We start from the raw sequence: 18,289 nt of genomic DNA on the forward strand, positions 1-18,289 counted from the left end.
ATGTAGAAAATAGTAAATGTGTGAACAGGTGACTGATTTCAGCCGCAGCTTCAGCGTCTATTTATAATGTAGGGGGCGGGGCTTCAGATTCTAGAGAGCATTTGATTGGACAGAAAATCTGATGAGAAGCTGAAGTGCTGAGTGATGTCATCAAAATCACTCATCCATATTGGTAGAAGTGAAAGACTAAGTTTTGAACACTTATATCTTCTAAATGCGAATTCTGTCATTGTTTTGGAGCACACTAGCTTATAGATAACAGTAAGGCTAACATATTCATACTAAAAGCCAAAAAACAATAACATTTTGATTTCATGGGGACTTTAAAGGTGAAGTGTGCAATTGTTAATGTTGCACATTAAAATGAACGTTGATGTTAAAGTACGCTCTGATTGCCCAGATTGATATGCTGACACTAAGTATAACCAATCATCTTTGAGTATGCAACATCGATTCAACCAGTGATGTGAATTTGGGGCGGGACTACCTGCTTGTCTGACCAATGACAGGATGTTTAGGGAAACCTGTTTGAAAACGGTCATTATTTTTGCAATTCAGTTTGGTGATGCAGAAATTGCAGTGGAGCAAACAAAAGTCATTCATTTTCAGTGAGAGCTAGTGACGAGTAACAGCAATAACTAGTAATGCGATGTGGGCATGTCTAGGATGTACTAAAGTAATAGATGTGATTGTTTATCTGGGATTTGTGGATCTAATGCTTTTTAAAACCTAATGGGGGTCACCAAAGTACACACTATTCATGCCAAAACCTATGAATCGTGTGCAGTATATTGAGGATGTAAGTGGCACTTAAGGCAGGTCGAAGATTAATAACATGTTTTAAAAGCTAATGTGAGCTGGTGGAAATGCAGGGAATGAAAAAAAAAGACACTTGGAGCATTTGTGCACTCGTTTTAAATGTATAAATCGCACAGATCTTTTACCAGTATTTGAAAATATTTAACAATGAGAGATGTTAAAATTAACAATGATCAGCACTACCGTAATGAATAGTGCAAATAACTGTAATCAAAACTTGTACAGAAACACCTGAGGAAAACGAAAAGAACGAGTCTTTCATAAATGTCCATAAAAATTAGAAAAGAGAAAGAGAGAGAAAATAGAAACAATTAATGACATGAATCACGCACATTCATCATGTAAAGACTTATTCCACCATTACTGTGTCTGACGGCGTTGCTTTGGGGACGAAAACCCCTGGAAAAAAAAACGTCACATTCACCATCGATGCTTTGAGCCGACTGTGGTCGATAGGGCTGGGCTATAGTGCTAAAATCACAGGCAATTTCACTTTTTTTTTTTTTTTTTTGTGGGTTAAAATATGCAGGACTGATTTATTTAAGATACACTGTGTTCAACTGATGTTATTCAAAGCTGAATCATTGTAATTTACACGCACCAATGTAACAAATATTTCTACTAAACCAATATAAAAAAGCATCAAAAGGGGACTTTCAAGAACATGATGATGCAAAGAATCTTTGTTTTCAGTGTTTTGATTCTATTAATTGAAATGGGACTGGATTTGAACTGGAAATGAATCAAAAGAAGAATCATGAAACTGTCATGAAAAATCACCCAGCCCTAGTGGCCATACGGTGTCAGTGCAAGTGTGTGTTTTTCCACTCTCGTGATGCTGGTCTTTGAAAACATGGCATGTCGTGCACAACACCGAGGCTCACGACGCAGTCAAAGCATTACAAAATACGAGTGTAAAGAATATGAGCACTAGAATCACAGAAAACAATCCCGCCCTGCAAATGACATCATTCCTGTTTAAACGAAAGGATTTTGTACAATACATTTTGCAAAGGAACCTTTGTAAATACCCCTGTCTTTTGCTTTGCCTTGAAAATAATAAAGAGAAAAAAAAAACAATGCCACAAAACTGGACCCAAAATCAAAATATCACGGATGGGGAGAGAAAATGAAATAAAAAAAATTGCAAACGCTTTGGCAGAAGAGGTGGGAAAGGAATACACAATGAAAGGATGAAAGAAAAGATAAATTACAGGTGAGACGTGAAGAAAAGTGGTTTTCTCTTTCGCTCAGCATGGCCCAGCATCATACGGTGCTCCTCCCACAGATTCGGGGCTGCAAGTTATTCGTTTTTTCCTCACAGAGGAAAGAAGCAAAGAAAAAAAGGTGCTCTTCTCATGAAAGTCACGTTTCACTGATTGTCCACGGAAAATTGCGCTGGCTTCTGCCCACCGAGGAGAGCAGGAAGTCTCGGCTCAGAGATATACAATCACAGCGTGTGTGTATATATATATATATATATTTATATAAAGAGATCCTTTACAGGAAAGGAGCTGAGAATCCAAGTCAAGACCGTGAGGTTGCGGCCCTGCCTTTGAATCCATGTTTCGTGTGTGTGTTTGTGTGTGTAACGGTGGGATATTACTCCAGGCGCGTCTGTCCGTCGTCTGGCTTGGTGCTGTGCTCCTGCAGGCATGTTTGGCGTATGACGGGCAGCGGGTGAGCCTCCGTGTTAAACACCCAGTCCTCAAGAGACAGCAGGTCGTCGTCCGAGAACAGCAGGTACAGGTATCTGTGATCGCATAAGGACAGGGTTAACAAAACTCCGAAAAAATACAGCATGACATTCTTTGGTAACACTTTACAATAATAGTACATGAATTATCATGTACTAATACCTGAATTAATAATTACTTTACTATGAACTAATGATGAGTTAAGACATGTACTAATGAGGAACTAACCTTAACTACGACATGAGTCATATGAATTCCTGCATGAATATACCATCTTAACTACACGTTAGTACATGCTTGTTAATTAATGTATTAATTAACATTTCGGGGTAAACTAAATCAAACTTTCTCTAGAAAATGGACACATTTAGTGTCCCAAAAGAAGAGCAAGAACCCTAACTGACTAACATCCGACTGCATTATGATATAAAGACAGTAAACCAATCCATAAAATAACCACATAACCATCATCTGTGCTAACACTGATTTTAATTTTGAAAATTGCATCTGCATGTTAGTGTAGGTATTTCACTCTTGATGGCAGCAGTGGAATCACTTAAAACAGAATGAGATTAAATCGTTTTTAATGATGAATGCATCATTGTGTGTTCAATGAGTAAGGTTAAATGTAAACATTGCAAGACATCTAGTGTCATTCACTGATGTTTGTGACAGTTGCTGGTGTCAAATTTATGAACAATTTTACATTGTGCCCTTTTAGTACATCTTTCTTCTGATCTGGAACATGTTTGATTTAGTTTAAACCCGAAATGTTAACTAATACATTAATTAACAAGCATGTACTAACGTGTAGTTAAGATGGTATATTCATGCAGGAATTCATATGACTCATGTCGTAGTTAAGGTTAGTTCCTCATTAGTACATGTCTTAACTCATCATTAGTTCATAGTAAAGTAATTATTAATTCAGGTATTAGTACATGATTATTCATGTACTATTATTGTAAAGTGTTACCCATTCTTTAAAGTGCCCCTATTATGCTTTTTTGGATGCGTGACATTCTTCCTTATTATACTTTTTCGGATATTATCTTTCATGTAGTGTGTAATGTCGCTGTTTGTCAATTTAAAAGGTCTGCAAAGTTTGAAGGATTAAAGTGCACGATCAATTGAGTTTTTGTCTCCCAAAAGAAACAATCGATTCTGAACTGCCTGAAACGAGTCGTCGGTAATTCCTTCCTGCACAAACCTATGTGGGTTTGTGACAAATTTGCATAATGCTAGCCAATACCTGTCAACATTTGGATACCAAAATACGGGAGATCTGAACGAGGGGGGCTGGGGGAAGAGGCAGGCTAAATACACAAAATATTAACATAAATAAATACATAATCTCTGTATTACATACATAATACATTACATACATAGTCTCCAATGCCATCTCTCTCATGTTCGTCCATCCTCGGGATGGTGCTGTTCTTCTTCGCACGACCACGACCCCCCCCCAAACTACTTCAGTGGACCTTTAAGTAACCGGGGTTAAGTAAGAGCTGCAGGGCGGGATTTCTGCTTAACTGGTTTGCGCCCATTGGGATTTATTTATTTATTTTAATAGAAACATTAAAAATACGGGAGAAATACGGGAAAATATTTAAACGGGATCATAGCGGGATGGCAAGGTAAAATACAGGAGAATCCCGGGAAAAACGGGAGCTGTAAGCGGTCGACCAATCACAGCAGACTGGGCCATCTGACCAATCACAGCAGAGCAGGCTCTCGGAAAGGAGGGGTTTAGAGAGACCGAATCCTTGATCGATCTGTTTAGACACTGTGAGAAAAGAGGTGATGCTGAAATGTATATTCTGAGAAAATTAAATCGTTTTTTGACCATGGATGCTTGTAAACCTTTTTTTAGGAGACTCCAAAACAAAATTAGGAACCTTTAAAATAGCATAATAGGGGCACTTGAACACTGTCATTATAGCAATACAATACCAGTCTACTTTTGTATGCTTTTATGAATCACAAAAGGACATTTGACACTTCTGTTTTCTATACAACTAAAGTCAACGAGGACGGATGTTGTTGAGCTCCAAAAATATATATAAAAATCTAAAAGTGTAATGCCTTACTGAAATATGTCTCATGCCTCAATCAGAGTTTCATACGTTAGTAAAACAGCTTGTGAACACGTCACTTAACGTTACATTTAACTCAGAAAGGTTATTATGTTCATATTTCATTAGTTAGTTATAAAAAACACTACAGATGAGTATATTTATTGTTGATTATTTAGGAGAGGTTTTTTCACCTTTAAGAAAAACAGACATGTAGATTTTCCGAATAAATCAACAATAGATCAAACTGAGTAATCCCATATACTGTGATATTTTACTGTGAGTTATCGTACTGTCCATACTGTAAGTTTAAGCATTTGACAGGGTAAGAAAATTCAAAGCTTACAGCACAAAAGCTCGAGAAAATACCACCAAATTATCTCATCCGCAGAGAAACGATATCAATGCATCTCAAGTCTTTTTATATCATCTTGCGTTAATCATCCTTATAGTTCAAAACTGAAGTTCTGCATGAACGGCATTTAGCCACATCTAGTGCAAATTACTCCACTACTGTGATTCCACGACTCATTATTAAACCCATAGATGAGATGATTCAGAACACGAGAGTGATAATGAACTTACTTGAGAGTCTCGGACAGGAAGAAGCTTTGCTGCATGTTGTCGTGACTGACGGTAGAGGCGTACACATCTCTGATTCCTGAGAAACCCGCGTCTACGCGACAATGCTGCTCTAACGCCTGCGAAGACAAACCGCTTGAGCGTGAGGATTTATCCACAATGTTTATAATTACAATGTGCCAAGAAACAGTACAGATCATGTGACACTTCCTTGTACAGTATCAGTAACCTTATATTAGCAGTTCACAGCAGCAGGAAAAAAAAAAGTTATTGTTAATAATAAAATGCAAATAACTATATAATCACGCATTGTTAGGATAGTAAAATAGACTGCTGAGATATCATTAATAAATTCATTTTGTTTCAAAGATTTACTTTTTGTGTATGAAGCGACATTGCATTCAGAAAGGATGCATTATTTGATCATAAGTGACAGTAAAGACATTAAATATCAAATAAAAGTTATAGAATCAAAGAATCCTGAAAAAATGACAATGAAATGAAAACTGAAGGATCATGTGACACTGAAGACTGGAGTAATGATGCTGAAACTTCAGCTTTGATCACAGGAATACATTACAAGAGATTTGTGAGTACATCCGTTAAAACAACAGTGTAACGGTCACCAGCTGGAGTGCCCTTGAGAGCCACCAGAGGGCACTCCACATCAGACTATTGTCATTCCCTCATAAACTACATTTCCCATAACCCACTGCCCGGTCTCATCATCCCTCATTGCATCCACCTGTGTCTTGTTACCTTGTCAGTCTCAGCTTATTTAAACCATGTACTCTCACTCATTCCCTGCAAAGTCTTGTTTAGTGTTACGCTGCAATTCCGAGCATTCTCCCTGGTTTCATGTCTCTTGGTTTTGGATTTCTTGCCTGTTCCGTGGATTACTCTTTCCCGTGTTCCCTGCCTTGTGTTTGTTTGTATGGACTGCCTGCCTGTGTTTGACCTTGCCTGTACTTTGGATTACTTCTTTGGATTACCCTGTTCAATAAATACTGCATTTGGATCCTCAACCTTCTTGTCTCGGAGCAGTTCGTGACAAACATAACTGCTAATTGTTTTGCTATTTTATTTCTGCTATTCTAAGTGGAGAAGATTTACCGCTAAATTTGAGCACTGAATAAAAAAAGAGCTGACATGGCAAATTAATGCTCTATTAACCTCAAACAAAGGTAGACATCTAGACTTATAATTAGGATTGTCTCATGAGTTGGTTTGAAGATGTATTTGACAAATGCATTTGCGTTCCTCTCCACCTCCTGCACCCAGTAATTAACATGTCAGTCTGTTGGAGGGAGTGCAGCGCTTTAACATGAGCTATATTTAATAGAACAGCCATAGCCAACCATTCATTTACCAAAGCTAACGCGAATAAGTGCCATGTAAGACCTTGAGATCCTCAACCTCTCGCTGTATAATCAAATATAGTACAGAAGGTTGTGTATCTATCTATATCCATCCATTAAATATATCGTGTCCATGTATATATGTATGTATTATTGAATCTATCGCTCTATGAATCCATCCAGCCATCCATCCATATATGTATGCATTATTGAATCTATCGGTCTATAAATCCATCCATCCATCCATGTATATATGTACGTATTACTGAATCTATCAGTCTATGAATCCATCCATCCATGTATATATGTACGTATTATTGAATCTATCAGTCTATGAATCCATCCAGCCATCCATCCATATATGTATGCATTATTGAATCTATCGGTCTATAAATCCATCCATCCATCCATGTATATATGTACGTATTACTGAATCTATCAGTCTATGAATCCATCCAGCCATCCATCCATATATGTATGTATTATTGAATCTATCGGTCTATAAATCCATCCATCCATCCATGTATATATGTACGTATTACTGAACCTATCAGTCTATGAATCCATCCAGCCATCCATCCATATATGTATGTATTATTGAATCTATCGGTCTATAAATCCATCCATCCATCCATGTATATATGTACGTATTACTGAACCTATCAGTCTATGAATCCATCCAGCCATCCATGTATATATGTACGTATTATTGAATCTATCGGTCTATAAATCCATCCATCCATCCATGTATATATGTACGTATTATTGAATCTATCAGTCTATGAATCCATCCAGCCATCCATCCATATATGTATGTATTATTGAATCTATCGGTCTATAAATCCATCCATCCATCCATCCATATATGTATGTATTATTGAATCTATCGGTCTATAAATCCATCCATCCATCCATCCATATATGTATGTATTATTGAATCTATCGGTCTATAAATCCATGAGTCTATCTATTCATCCATGTATATATGTACGTATTATTGAATCTATCATTATATAAATCCATGAATCAATCCATCCATCCATCCATCCATCCATCCATCCATGTATATATTATTGAATCTATCGGTCTATGAATCCATGAGTCCATCCATCCATCCATCCATCCATCCATCCATCCATCCATCCATCCATCCATGTATATATTATTGAATCTATCAGTCGATGAATCCATGAGTCTATCCATTCATCCATGTATATATGTACGTATTATTGAATCTATCGTTATATAAATCCATGAATCAATCCATCCATCCATGTATGTATTATAGAATCTATCAGTCTATGAATCCATGAGTCCATCCATTCATCCATGTATATATGTATGTGTTATTGAATCTACCGCTATATAATCCATGAATCCATCCATCCATCCATGTATATATTATTGAATCTATCGGTCTATGAATCCATGAATCAATCCATCCATCCATCAAAGTAACGCTAAAAAATATGCTATTTTCTGTAACCACATTTTTTATATCGGGGTAATACTTTCAGCTACTGAAAACCCATATTTTTTTACCAATAGCCTAAATATTCCTAAATATTCACATTACATTTTGAATATGTGTTTGTTTGATTTCACAGTGATGTCTCACACACCTCCACCGCCTCCCAGCCCCACTCCCTGTACTTGGGGTCATGGGTCAAACGCCACATGTACATGTAGCTCTCGATGACCTCTGGCCTCAGGATGTAGTAGCGGTCACTCAGTCGGGTGGCTGTGGCCTCCGCTCCTCCATCAAAACGGAAAGCCTCTGGACCAAGTTTGGTGGCTGTTGACATACAAAAACGTTTAAACACTGACTCTAATGTTCCTGGTCTTATGGTGAAAGATTCATCAATGCACATTATTCTTAAAGGAAATAATGTATTGATTATAATTAATTGCAATGTAAAAACATCTGAAACTCCAATAACCTATTTCTGTTCAGATACACTAACAATCCAATTACAATACGATTTGACACTGTCACACTACAATAAAACGGGTTGTGAAACAAATTTCGCATTGCCAAAACAATAACAGTATTTTACTTTCTAATTAAGGTGGTTTTCATGTGTGTCTCTGCATTAAAGAACATTCACATTGACAACGTGTCAATCGCTGGACGGCAAGTCGCTACGGCTGGTTGACTTTATGCCACTGATCTGTGAATTTCTGAAAATCACATTCATAGAATGATTTTATGAAGCCAAGCAAGAAGAAATAAACACTTATAAGATGAAGATAACAAACCGCTTAGTAAATGTTGAGAACTTGAGATTAACATCAAACAAGATTAATAAATGCTGTAGAAGTAATGCTCATTGTTAGTTCATGTTAACTAATGAAACTTTGTTGTAAAGTGTTACAGAGAAAACAGAAAGCATGTCTATTGCTCTCACTAAAAGTGTTATATGCACTAAAAACAGAGATGCTAGTTAGTCTTTAATCTCCCTCATAATGACTCCTCAGATGGTGTAAATACTAGCAGATGCGATGAGCTTTGTGTTTTTACAGCATGGAGAAACCTGAGGTAGTAAACACAAAGCGTGTGTGTGGTTTGTGCAAACTATGATCACCAGCCGGTCTGTCTTTTTTGAAAACACAATGCAGAACATAACATAACAAACCCAAATGTATCCCATTATGCCCCTTAAATCTAAAATTACAAGCAGCTCCAGTCTGAGAGAACACTCTCTTCTGAATAAACATTTTAATTTGCATACTGATTTCGGTTTGTTTTGTCTCAATTCCTCGTCTCTTTAGCAATATTACACCACTTCATCATGGAACAAAATTTAGCATGGCGTGGCGGTTGTATTTAAGTGTAGCATGGCAGTGATTATAGTGAATGACGCTCCGTTACGGTGATGCCGCTTCTCCCACGGGGAAGCATTTATCGCCAACATTAATATGACACTTCTCGATATATGGCACGCGTATCTCCAAACCTGTTTAATATAACAGCTTTCTTTGAGCTTCACGGCACACTGGGGCATATTATAATGAAGAGAATATGTTAATAAAAGTAAAACATAAGTATTTCCAGTATTGATTGTCAGGTCTTGTAATGCATGGCTATTTATTTGGTGTCTCAGTTCTGCTCCTTGTGTTGTTTGCGTATTATTTGAATTATTCTGACTCTGATTTTCATTAAATCTTATTTGCATTTCTCATTCCTCATTTTCCCCAGGTTACAGCATCTTTTATTTACTTTATTTTTTATAAGTGATTCTCATTAGATTCACATTTTAATACGGTAATTAATCAATAAAATGTAGAATTATTTAAAGGCAATACTACAATGATGTATAAATGCTTTAAAAAAAAAAAAAGTCATTATTTTGGGGAATGAGACTTTTGGGGTGAAAATATTTTTGTCATTAAACAAAATCGTAATTAAAGAAATCGCAATGTTCCTAAAATCATTCGTGTTTTTAAATGTTCTCGACAGGTTCGGTGAGATCGATTCATGTGTTGTTCAGCCGTGTTATATTTGAAGAGAGACGCGAGGTCAGAAATTGTGTGCGGAGACGAGATCAAACATGTTATTTCACTCCTGCTATTTCTCTTGATGAGAGCGCTGTGAAGACCAGCACAATTTGTGCTACTTTTGATCCGAACCAGGTTGGACTTCATCTCATTTGTTTGCTTCTGATGTCTGAGAAACCAACACAGTCTGAGGAAAGAGGTTGTGATTATCCGGGAGAGTAATGGCCTTCCTCTATCTGAGCGGCAACAGATTGGATTTTCAGGAACACAGACAAGCTGGGAGCATGAAGAGATAGATAAGACAAAGGGATATTTCTGGGGAAGCTGCCTTTCAACGTTTTCTCACAGATCAGGAGGAGTCAAATCCCTTACTCCCTAAACTGCAACCCTCCGTTTTACATCATTCCAGCTTTATTTTAGAAGCGTTTACATACTATTAATTAACTTTTATTATATTTTCAGCATGCACTTTATATGTTTTTTGGTAACACTTTACAATAAAGTTTGATTAGTTAACATTAGATAACTACTTTAGTTAATATTAACTAATAACAAACGGCACTTCACTTTTTGTTAATGTTAATTTCAACATTTACTAATACATTATTAACATCAAATGTTGTATCTGTTAACATTAGTTAATGCACCGTGAACTAACATGAACAAACAATGAACAGCTGGATTTTTATTAACTAACATTAACAAAGATTAACAAATATATTGCTCAGGGTTAGTTCATGCTAGTTAATACATTAGCTAATGTTAACCAATGTAAAGTGTTACCAGTTTTTTTATATTTCTGTATAGCGTACATTTATTTTTATTTCAGTTTTAGTCATTTTTATGGAAGCTTGTTTCCACCACAGAATAAAAAAGCCGCAATTGCGAGTTATAAAGTCAGAATTGTGTGATATAAACTTGCAATTGTGAGACAGAATTACCTTTTAAAATGTTTTATGGTGGAAACAAGCTTCCATAAATGTTCCATAAGTCCTTTTTTCCTTAGAATTTGACTTTATAACTCTCAATTGCGACTTTATATCACACAATTCTGACTTTATTTCTCAGAATTGCGAGATATAAAGTCAGAATTGTGTGATATAAAGTCGCAATTGAGAGTTATAAAGTCCAATTCTAGTCGCAGTTATCTTTTAAAATGTTTTATTCTGTAGTGGAAACAAGCTTCCACAAATTCTAGTACTTCTACTTCTACTTTCCATCTTATATTTAGACATAATTATGATTAATTCAAATGATTGAATTCAAATGATTAATAAATATACTATAATAGTATATTACTTTAAAGTTAATGTACTTCACGTGACTGCATTTTAAAGAGTCGATTTAGGAGCGCTGCTGTTCAGTTCCTACTATAAATGAGGAGTATTTTCAGTATTTCCTGAGACCATTCAGATATAACCCCGTCTCTCTCAGCGAACCGACCTGAGCGGCTGTAGGACTCGTGGCAGGTGTGAGTGATTTCAGCGGCCAGATCCAGGTAGTGCTGCTTCTGTCCCGCCGGCCCGTCGTCAGCACCGATGCCGATCATCCCGCCGGAGAAACAGGCCAGATGCCCCATCTTATGGTCCAGGATGCCGCCTCGCCACTCGGCCACGTACGTCAATCCACCCGGAGACTTCTGCACCAGGTTCGTCTCGATGGCCTGGACATTGACAGGGAAATGATAAACACAAACGTAGGCAACATTTCAACCACCAGCGGTGGAGAAACAATACATGCACGCTGAAGATAACGCAGCTATTAATCGCAGTCGAACACGCTTCCTATGAAAAACAGATGGATGGACGTGCTTTGTGTACGAGTGGATGAAACATCCGTTAGATTTGTAAAGTGCTTTGAAATCAAGGCGACGCTGGATTTCAATAAAGCTTGAATCTATGCACATATAAAACTGGGACAGCGTGCATATATTGCCTTAGGTGCCGACATTTATGCATAAAATGTTTTATGTATAGTATAAGACAGTACGCTGCGTGGTGAATTGAAGTCAGGCCTCATTGAGATTCTATCGGGACTTTGACACTTGAAGGTGTGTAAATCTGCCAAAGACTATATGGGAAAAGGTCTCAGTGCTGTTTATTTCAGAGAGTCTGCTGAAATCTGTCTCTTCCCTCTGCGTTTTTATGTTTTCGCCTCTTAAAACAAGCACAAAACAGCACAAGACATCATGGACGATCAATAGCGAATGACTCATCGTTTTGTTTTGCTCTGCTCTTTCTTCGCGGCTTCCTCTCCAAGTCCCAAACAAAACTTCTTCTGAAGGTTTTTCAGTTTTCTCCATTTTGCATCATCAAATGTATACAAACCCACTTACAGTGAGCAAGAAATCAAAATTCATGATCAAGAGACAGAGTTAAACATCAAATATCATCAATGTGTGTACGGCTAGCAAATATTTCACATCACCAACACCTCTAAAATGTATCAAAAGCACTGTACACATGAAAACATGTTATACATTTGATTAACATTAGGCTGATGAAAGTGCCCTTTTCTGATTATAAATGTAATTAATATCTTGGCAGACCACATTTTTCAAGGGAAACATTATCTAATGAGAACGCTAACATGCAAATGAAGGGATAATGAGTGAGAGCGTGTTCGCTCTCTCCGTATCACGGTTAGATTTGTGCTCTTGGATCAGGATGAGCGCGAGTCGAGAGGCGAATCTAATCTTAAACTAATCTATTTTACACACTTATACACTTTTCTTTTTTTTTTGAACATACTGAAGAGCAGAAATAGTACACGCAACTAAATTGCAAGAAAAAATTATTATAGCATGATAAAACAATGCTTTGTAAATGCCATTGGTAAGGTTTAGAATGATCAATCAAAGTGGTGAATGTTCTGAATGATATTTCCATACATCCATAGCGCTGTAGTACATCTTCTTGGCCTCCTCATCAGTCTTATCTGACATCAGGAAGGATTTGATCAGGTACTCATAGAAACTGTCCCCGAGACCTCCAATCGAGACATGATCTGAGAAAAAGAGAACACGACAACAACCCCAAAATTATGATACAAAATATTTTGAATGAAGAAAATGAAGCCTATTTTTTTAGGGGCAATAAGATTTTTTTTCTTTTTACATTATGCATTGCAGTTTGATATGTCCAGCTTCAACTTCCTGTTTCAACAGGAAATATGTCAACACAGTAACGATAACTGCACTCAAAGAAATTTGTGATGGTCCTAAAATAGGCCAATATAAACACACACACACACACACACACACACACCCCAAGCATACCCGCACACACGCGCAAAAACGTGCACACGCACACCACACATATATATATACATATATATATATATATATATATATATATATATATATATATATATATATTTTTTTTTTTTTTTTATATATATATTTTTACATTTATTTAGACTTTAATTTAATTTTGTATCTCCATTTTTGATTTTGAGGTTAAATATCTCCCAGGCGTAATCTCAGCAGGTTTCCTGATATTCAGTTATTTCTGTTATTCTTATGCCAGGATTAGAAGTGAATGGTTTCTATTTATATGCACACCCTTCATTGTGTTCGTTTCAGGGATGATCCTGGTACTATAATCGGAATCAACAAACATAATGCCAGGAATGTTTGTATCCGCCCTTCGCTCCATTCATATGCAAATCAGAATGAGTGTGTCACGCGCGGTCTCTTCTCCATATCTCTGAGACTCATTAGACATTCCCATGCCACACCAATTAGTGCTGCAGTTGCAGATTACATTCACCCTAATAAAGGGAAAAAAAAACGTTTCCCCTGTTTTTCAGGTGAATATGAAAGATTCAATTTCCAAAAGGTAATGGGATTTATTATCATTTTAATAACTCTTGGCTGTGGGCTCGTGTCCCTGCTTGACAGGAGAGCCACACTGGCTCAGTTGATGTCATGGATGCCAGAATAATTGCATTGTGAAACTCAAAGATGGAGCTTGTGAGAGCCGCTCTCATGACCCAGCGCACCAGCCACTGATAAACCAACAGAAACCAAAACAAATGCATGTACAACACACCAGTAAAACGTTTGGACACACTCCACCACATTTACGCTTGTTACAATGAAAATACTGCATCTTTACAAGTTTGAAATACTTTACTAAGAAGATTTGAACTCTTTGCATTAGAACGAGAGAATTGCATGAGAATGGCAAAACACTTGGCATCATCCTCGGTGTGAATATTGTGGGAAACATTTACAAATATTTCATAATTTTACGTTGTTCAAGCACATCGTTCTAGGCGTGCACAGGCCGTGTGAATCTACAAATACAGTACATTTGAATATTTGTGTTTTTTTTTTTGTTACAATAATTAAAGGTTTTTAGTGTTGGATAATGGGAAAGCCCAAATAAAATGTGCACACACACACACACACACGGACACGGACACGGACACGGACACGGACACGGACACGGACACGGACACGGACACGGACACGGACACGGACACGGGGACACACAGACACACAGACACACAGACACACGCACACACACGCACACACATGCACGCACACACACACGCACGCACACGCGCACAAGCTTTTTCCAGAGAATAATTCTATCATCTATCACACTTTGCACATTCGGTTTTTAAATATTTGGGCTAATTTGATAATGCCGCCAAACCAACAATCCAAAGCATTTTTCTACAATAAAAGTTGCACCGAATTGACATGCACACCACCAAAGTTGCATTTACACATACCTCCAATCATGGGAAACCATGATCGTCATAACAACAAAAGTTTAATGTGGCTATGGTACACTTATTAATACTTATTAATACTTATTAATACACCGAATACTTCCTGCTCAGCTACTGTTCGGACGATCTTGCTTACTGCTCCGCGCTTTGCTCTATCGCTTTTACATTTTATCTCCTATTTTTTTTTTATATTTTATTTCCTTTATTTTATTTCCTTTTATCACCTAATTTTAACTTCAGCAAATCAGCACAGTGCTCATACGACAAAGTTTGGATTACTACAAAAACTGAGAATTCTTTTACTTTCTTAATCAGTATTTTTGTCTTGTTTTCCAGGAAAAACTTTCTTAAAACAAGACAAAACTCCACAAGATATCAGGATTTGTTGTCTGGGAAAATATTTTAAATTAAGTTTATTTTTCTTGCTTCATTGGAATTTTTATAGTTCAAAGCATGAATAGAAAAAATAGTAAAGTTTTTGCTAAAAAGTTTTGCTTCTCATGCAACATGATCTTTTAAGGATGTTTAGATATTTTACAGGGAAACAAGACAAAAATTGTTCGGCTAATTTGATAATGCCACCAATAACAGTGTTTGTTCCAAATGATTTAAAATCACTGAGATATTACTTACGCTGCACCCAATTTCCACTGACGGGACTCAGGAAGTTGGGATACAGACCATGAGGCTTCTCCATTTTGTTCAACAGCTTTCGGATGTTCATCACCTGATAAAAAAGACAAAACCACAGTTCATTCAATGCCCGTATCCTGTCCTCTCACTGTAAATTAGTGCTGTCAAACGTACCAGTACTTCGGTACCGAGTCGATACTTACAGAGTAGGCTACCAACATTTTGATTGTAATGAGAGTTTTTACTCAGTTGTTCATAATTTGAATATGTCAAAACTGATCCATGCATTAAGCATTACAGGGGTCATGATATGAGAAATCAAAATTGCCTTGATCTTTGTACCATTAAAACATCCTGCAAGTTTCATAGCTTAAAACGTCCACCTCATTATGAACAAAGTATTTATTTAATCAAGCTCCAAAAACAGCACATTTGGATATTGTGGGATTTGTGATGTCATAAAGGGAAATTCATTAGCATATGACCGCCTCCAGAGCAAGACATCGACCAATAGTTTTACATCATCGCACCATAAACGTAATTTTTCGGTTAATTAAGTGCATCATCCGGGTACTTTAAGTGCACCTTTTCTTTTTGGAATATTTATATTTATACTACAAAAACGACATAGACCAGGGCATAAGTACGAAAATTGGGACACACCAAGAAGGTCAGAATGAGGGTTGAAAATAATAAATTCCCCCCCCCACATATATACTAGTTTTTTGCTGTTTTTGAGCAAACAAAGTGCACATATTAAAATACTATAAAAATCGTGTAAAAAGTGTTAGTGAATAGACTTGCCACTTGTTCTGTTACCTGTAATGTGTTTTTTACCTTCATTTTATTACTAGCTTTGCAATAGATTTTTTAAATGCAGTGTTTATTTAACTGAACAATATTTGAAGGCTACATGCTTTTAATGTATTATTTACTTCTATATTAGTTAATTTAAATGCTATTAATGATTATTATATTTAATTTTCGAATAGTACTGTGAGAACCGTGAAATTTTACTGGTACTGAAATATTGGTATGGTGACAACATTAATGTAAATCATCAGAAGACAAACGACTCTTGCCTTCTCAGTGAACACTGGGTTTCCAGACAGTTGGGACAGGTGAACGAACTCCAGGTGGAGCGTCCCGAACTCTGCCAGGATACTGCTCCCGGCCGATGCCCAGCCCCAACTCCAGCTGGTGCCACTGCAACAGAGAGCAAACCAGGCACAGTGAGCACCAACACCCACGCCACACCACTGCCATGGCAACCAGGCAGGTAACAGTGCGGCCATGGCAACAAAGCACCAAACCATGGAAAGCAGATGCCAGCGCACTTGTCATTTGCTGGGAAAATAAGCGCAGTGGAAACGGTAGGAACTGTTTAACACAGATGTGCTAAAAGCCTTCACTTCATCCCACACGAGAACATTACATGCTTAATGCAAAATCAATAATGATGCAATTATTAAGAGGATTGAATATACAATAAAACATGTTTAACATTCAAATTTATTCCATCTAGGAACATCTCAGATGGGATCTGCTCATAAGTTTACACACTTGCAGAATATGTTAATCGTTTTAACAAAATAAGAGGGATCATAAAAAGTGCATGTTATTTTTTATATACTACTGTCCTGAATAAGCTGTTTCACATATCAGATGCTATGTGATGTACACATACTGTTTAGCATGGCTCTGATGCATTTATTTTATTAAGGTGTTAAAAAATATGCATTGGTGGAAAGATTTTATGCTATAAAGTTTGGCTTCTCATGCAAATTGATCTTTTAAGGATGTTTACATATTTCACAAAATAATACTGATATTTATAAGAGGCAACCCTCTCAAGATGAGTGCTATCAAAAGTTTTAATCATAAAACCAATCGCGTAAAAATAATATATTTAGTCTTTTTGGTATTTAGCACAAATTTTAAGTTAACAATAGCCTGGGAAAACCCAGACAACTTCCGGCAAATTTAGATTTGCTCTGCAAGTAGTCTGGCAAAGAGCTCATTCAAGCCCATTTCTAATCCGTTGAAATCGCGGCACCGATCAGAAACGTTGGGGCGGGCTTTACCCAATGACGATCGCTCTGATTGGTTTTAGGTCTATCCAGTTGCGCCCAGAGGCATTTGGTGAAGCGCAGCAACTTTTAAATGCATTATTTTATTCAAATTGCAAACACATGAGGACAGTCTCCATGAAAGACCCACTGGCAGATGAACGTGCTACTACATTTCTCTCCGAAACGGTAGGAAATTAAATTAGATTTAATAGAGGATTTTAACTGTGACAAAATGATTGACAGGGCAGTTTACGTGACAGGATGCACGCGACAGATCCGTCCGATAAAGATGACGAAGTAGTCTGTCCCAAAGCTTGCCTACTTTTTTGCTACACATTCAAAAGTAAATACCTTTTCTTCACAAAAAGAGTACATACTTTTATGGCGTAGTGTAACTTAGGCGAATTGGGACGCAGCATATGGCTTTACACGATGACGATCGCTCTGATTGGTTTTAGGTCTATCCAATTGCGCCCAGAGGCATTTGAGCGACGTCTGTTGGTGACGCCCCTTTGGAAATGAGTAATTAATGAAGCTTTGCCAGACCATAACTGTCTGGTTTTAACCAGGCTAAGTTAACAAGAGAAGTCTGAACCAAATTAAAAGCAATCTGTAAGGAGTCCACTGCCACTTTTACAGATGGAGCCATATTAGAAAATATGCATAATAGTATTAATTTGCTGGCTCTAGTCCTACACCAAGTTAATTTATAGAAATAGAAAATAAAATTGGTCCCAAAATAGACCCTTGAGGAACACCTGCCTTTACACACTGAGTTCTTCCAGTCAAATAGTTAAAAAAACACTTCA

At 37.0% G+C, this 18,289-nt stretch overlaps 1 protein-coding gene across 2 annotated transcripts in view; it reads right to left on the minus strand.

Annotated features, from left to right (window-relative positions):
- Positions 1–897: 897 nt before the first annotated feature.
- Positions 898–18,289, minus strand: part of LOC311276138 (mannosyl-oligosaccharide 1,2-alpha-mannosidase IA) — a 209,589-nt gene continuing 192,197 nt past the window's right edge. The window contains exons 6-12 of one of the 2 annotated variants that reach the window (XM_084385674.1): positions 16,491–16,614; positions 15,409–15,502; positions 12,923–13,038; positions 11,476–11,695; positions 8,157–8,329; positions 5,180–5,295; positions 898–2,572 (exon numbers count right to left, since the gene is read on the minus strand). In XM_084385674.1, coding sequence (XP_084241800.1) covers positions 2,422–2,572; positions 5,180–5,295; positions 8,157–8,329; positions 11,476–11,695; positions 12,923–13,038; positions 15,409–15,502; positions 16,491–16,614 — 994 coding nt within the window. In that variant the 3' untranslated portion in view covers positions 898–2,421. Of the gene's footprint in view, positions 2,573–5,179; positions 5,296–8,156; positions 8,330–11,475; positions 11,696–12,922; positions 13,039–15,408; positions 15,503–16,490; positions 16,618–18,289 lie in introns of both variants that reach the window. The other variant, XM_084385673.1, reaches the window with a different exon arrangement.

Source organism: Rutilus rutilus, assembly GCF_951802725.1.
Source record: "Rutilus rutilus genome assembly, chromosome: 17".
In the NCBI taxonomy this organism is placed as follows: Eukaryota; Metazoa; Chordata; class Actinopteri; order Cypriniformes; family Leuciscidae; genus Rutilus; species Rutilus rutilus.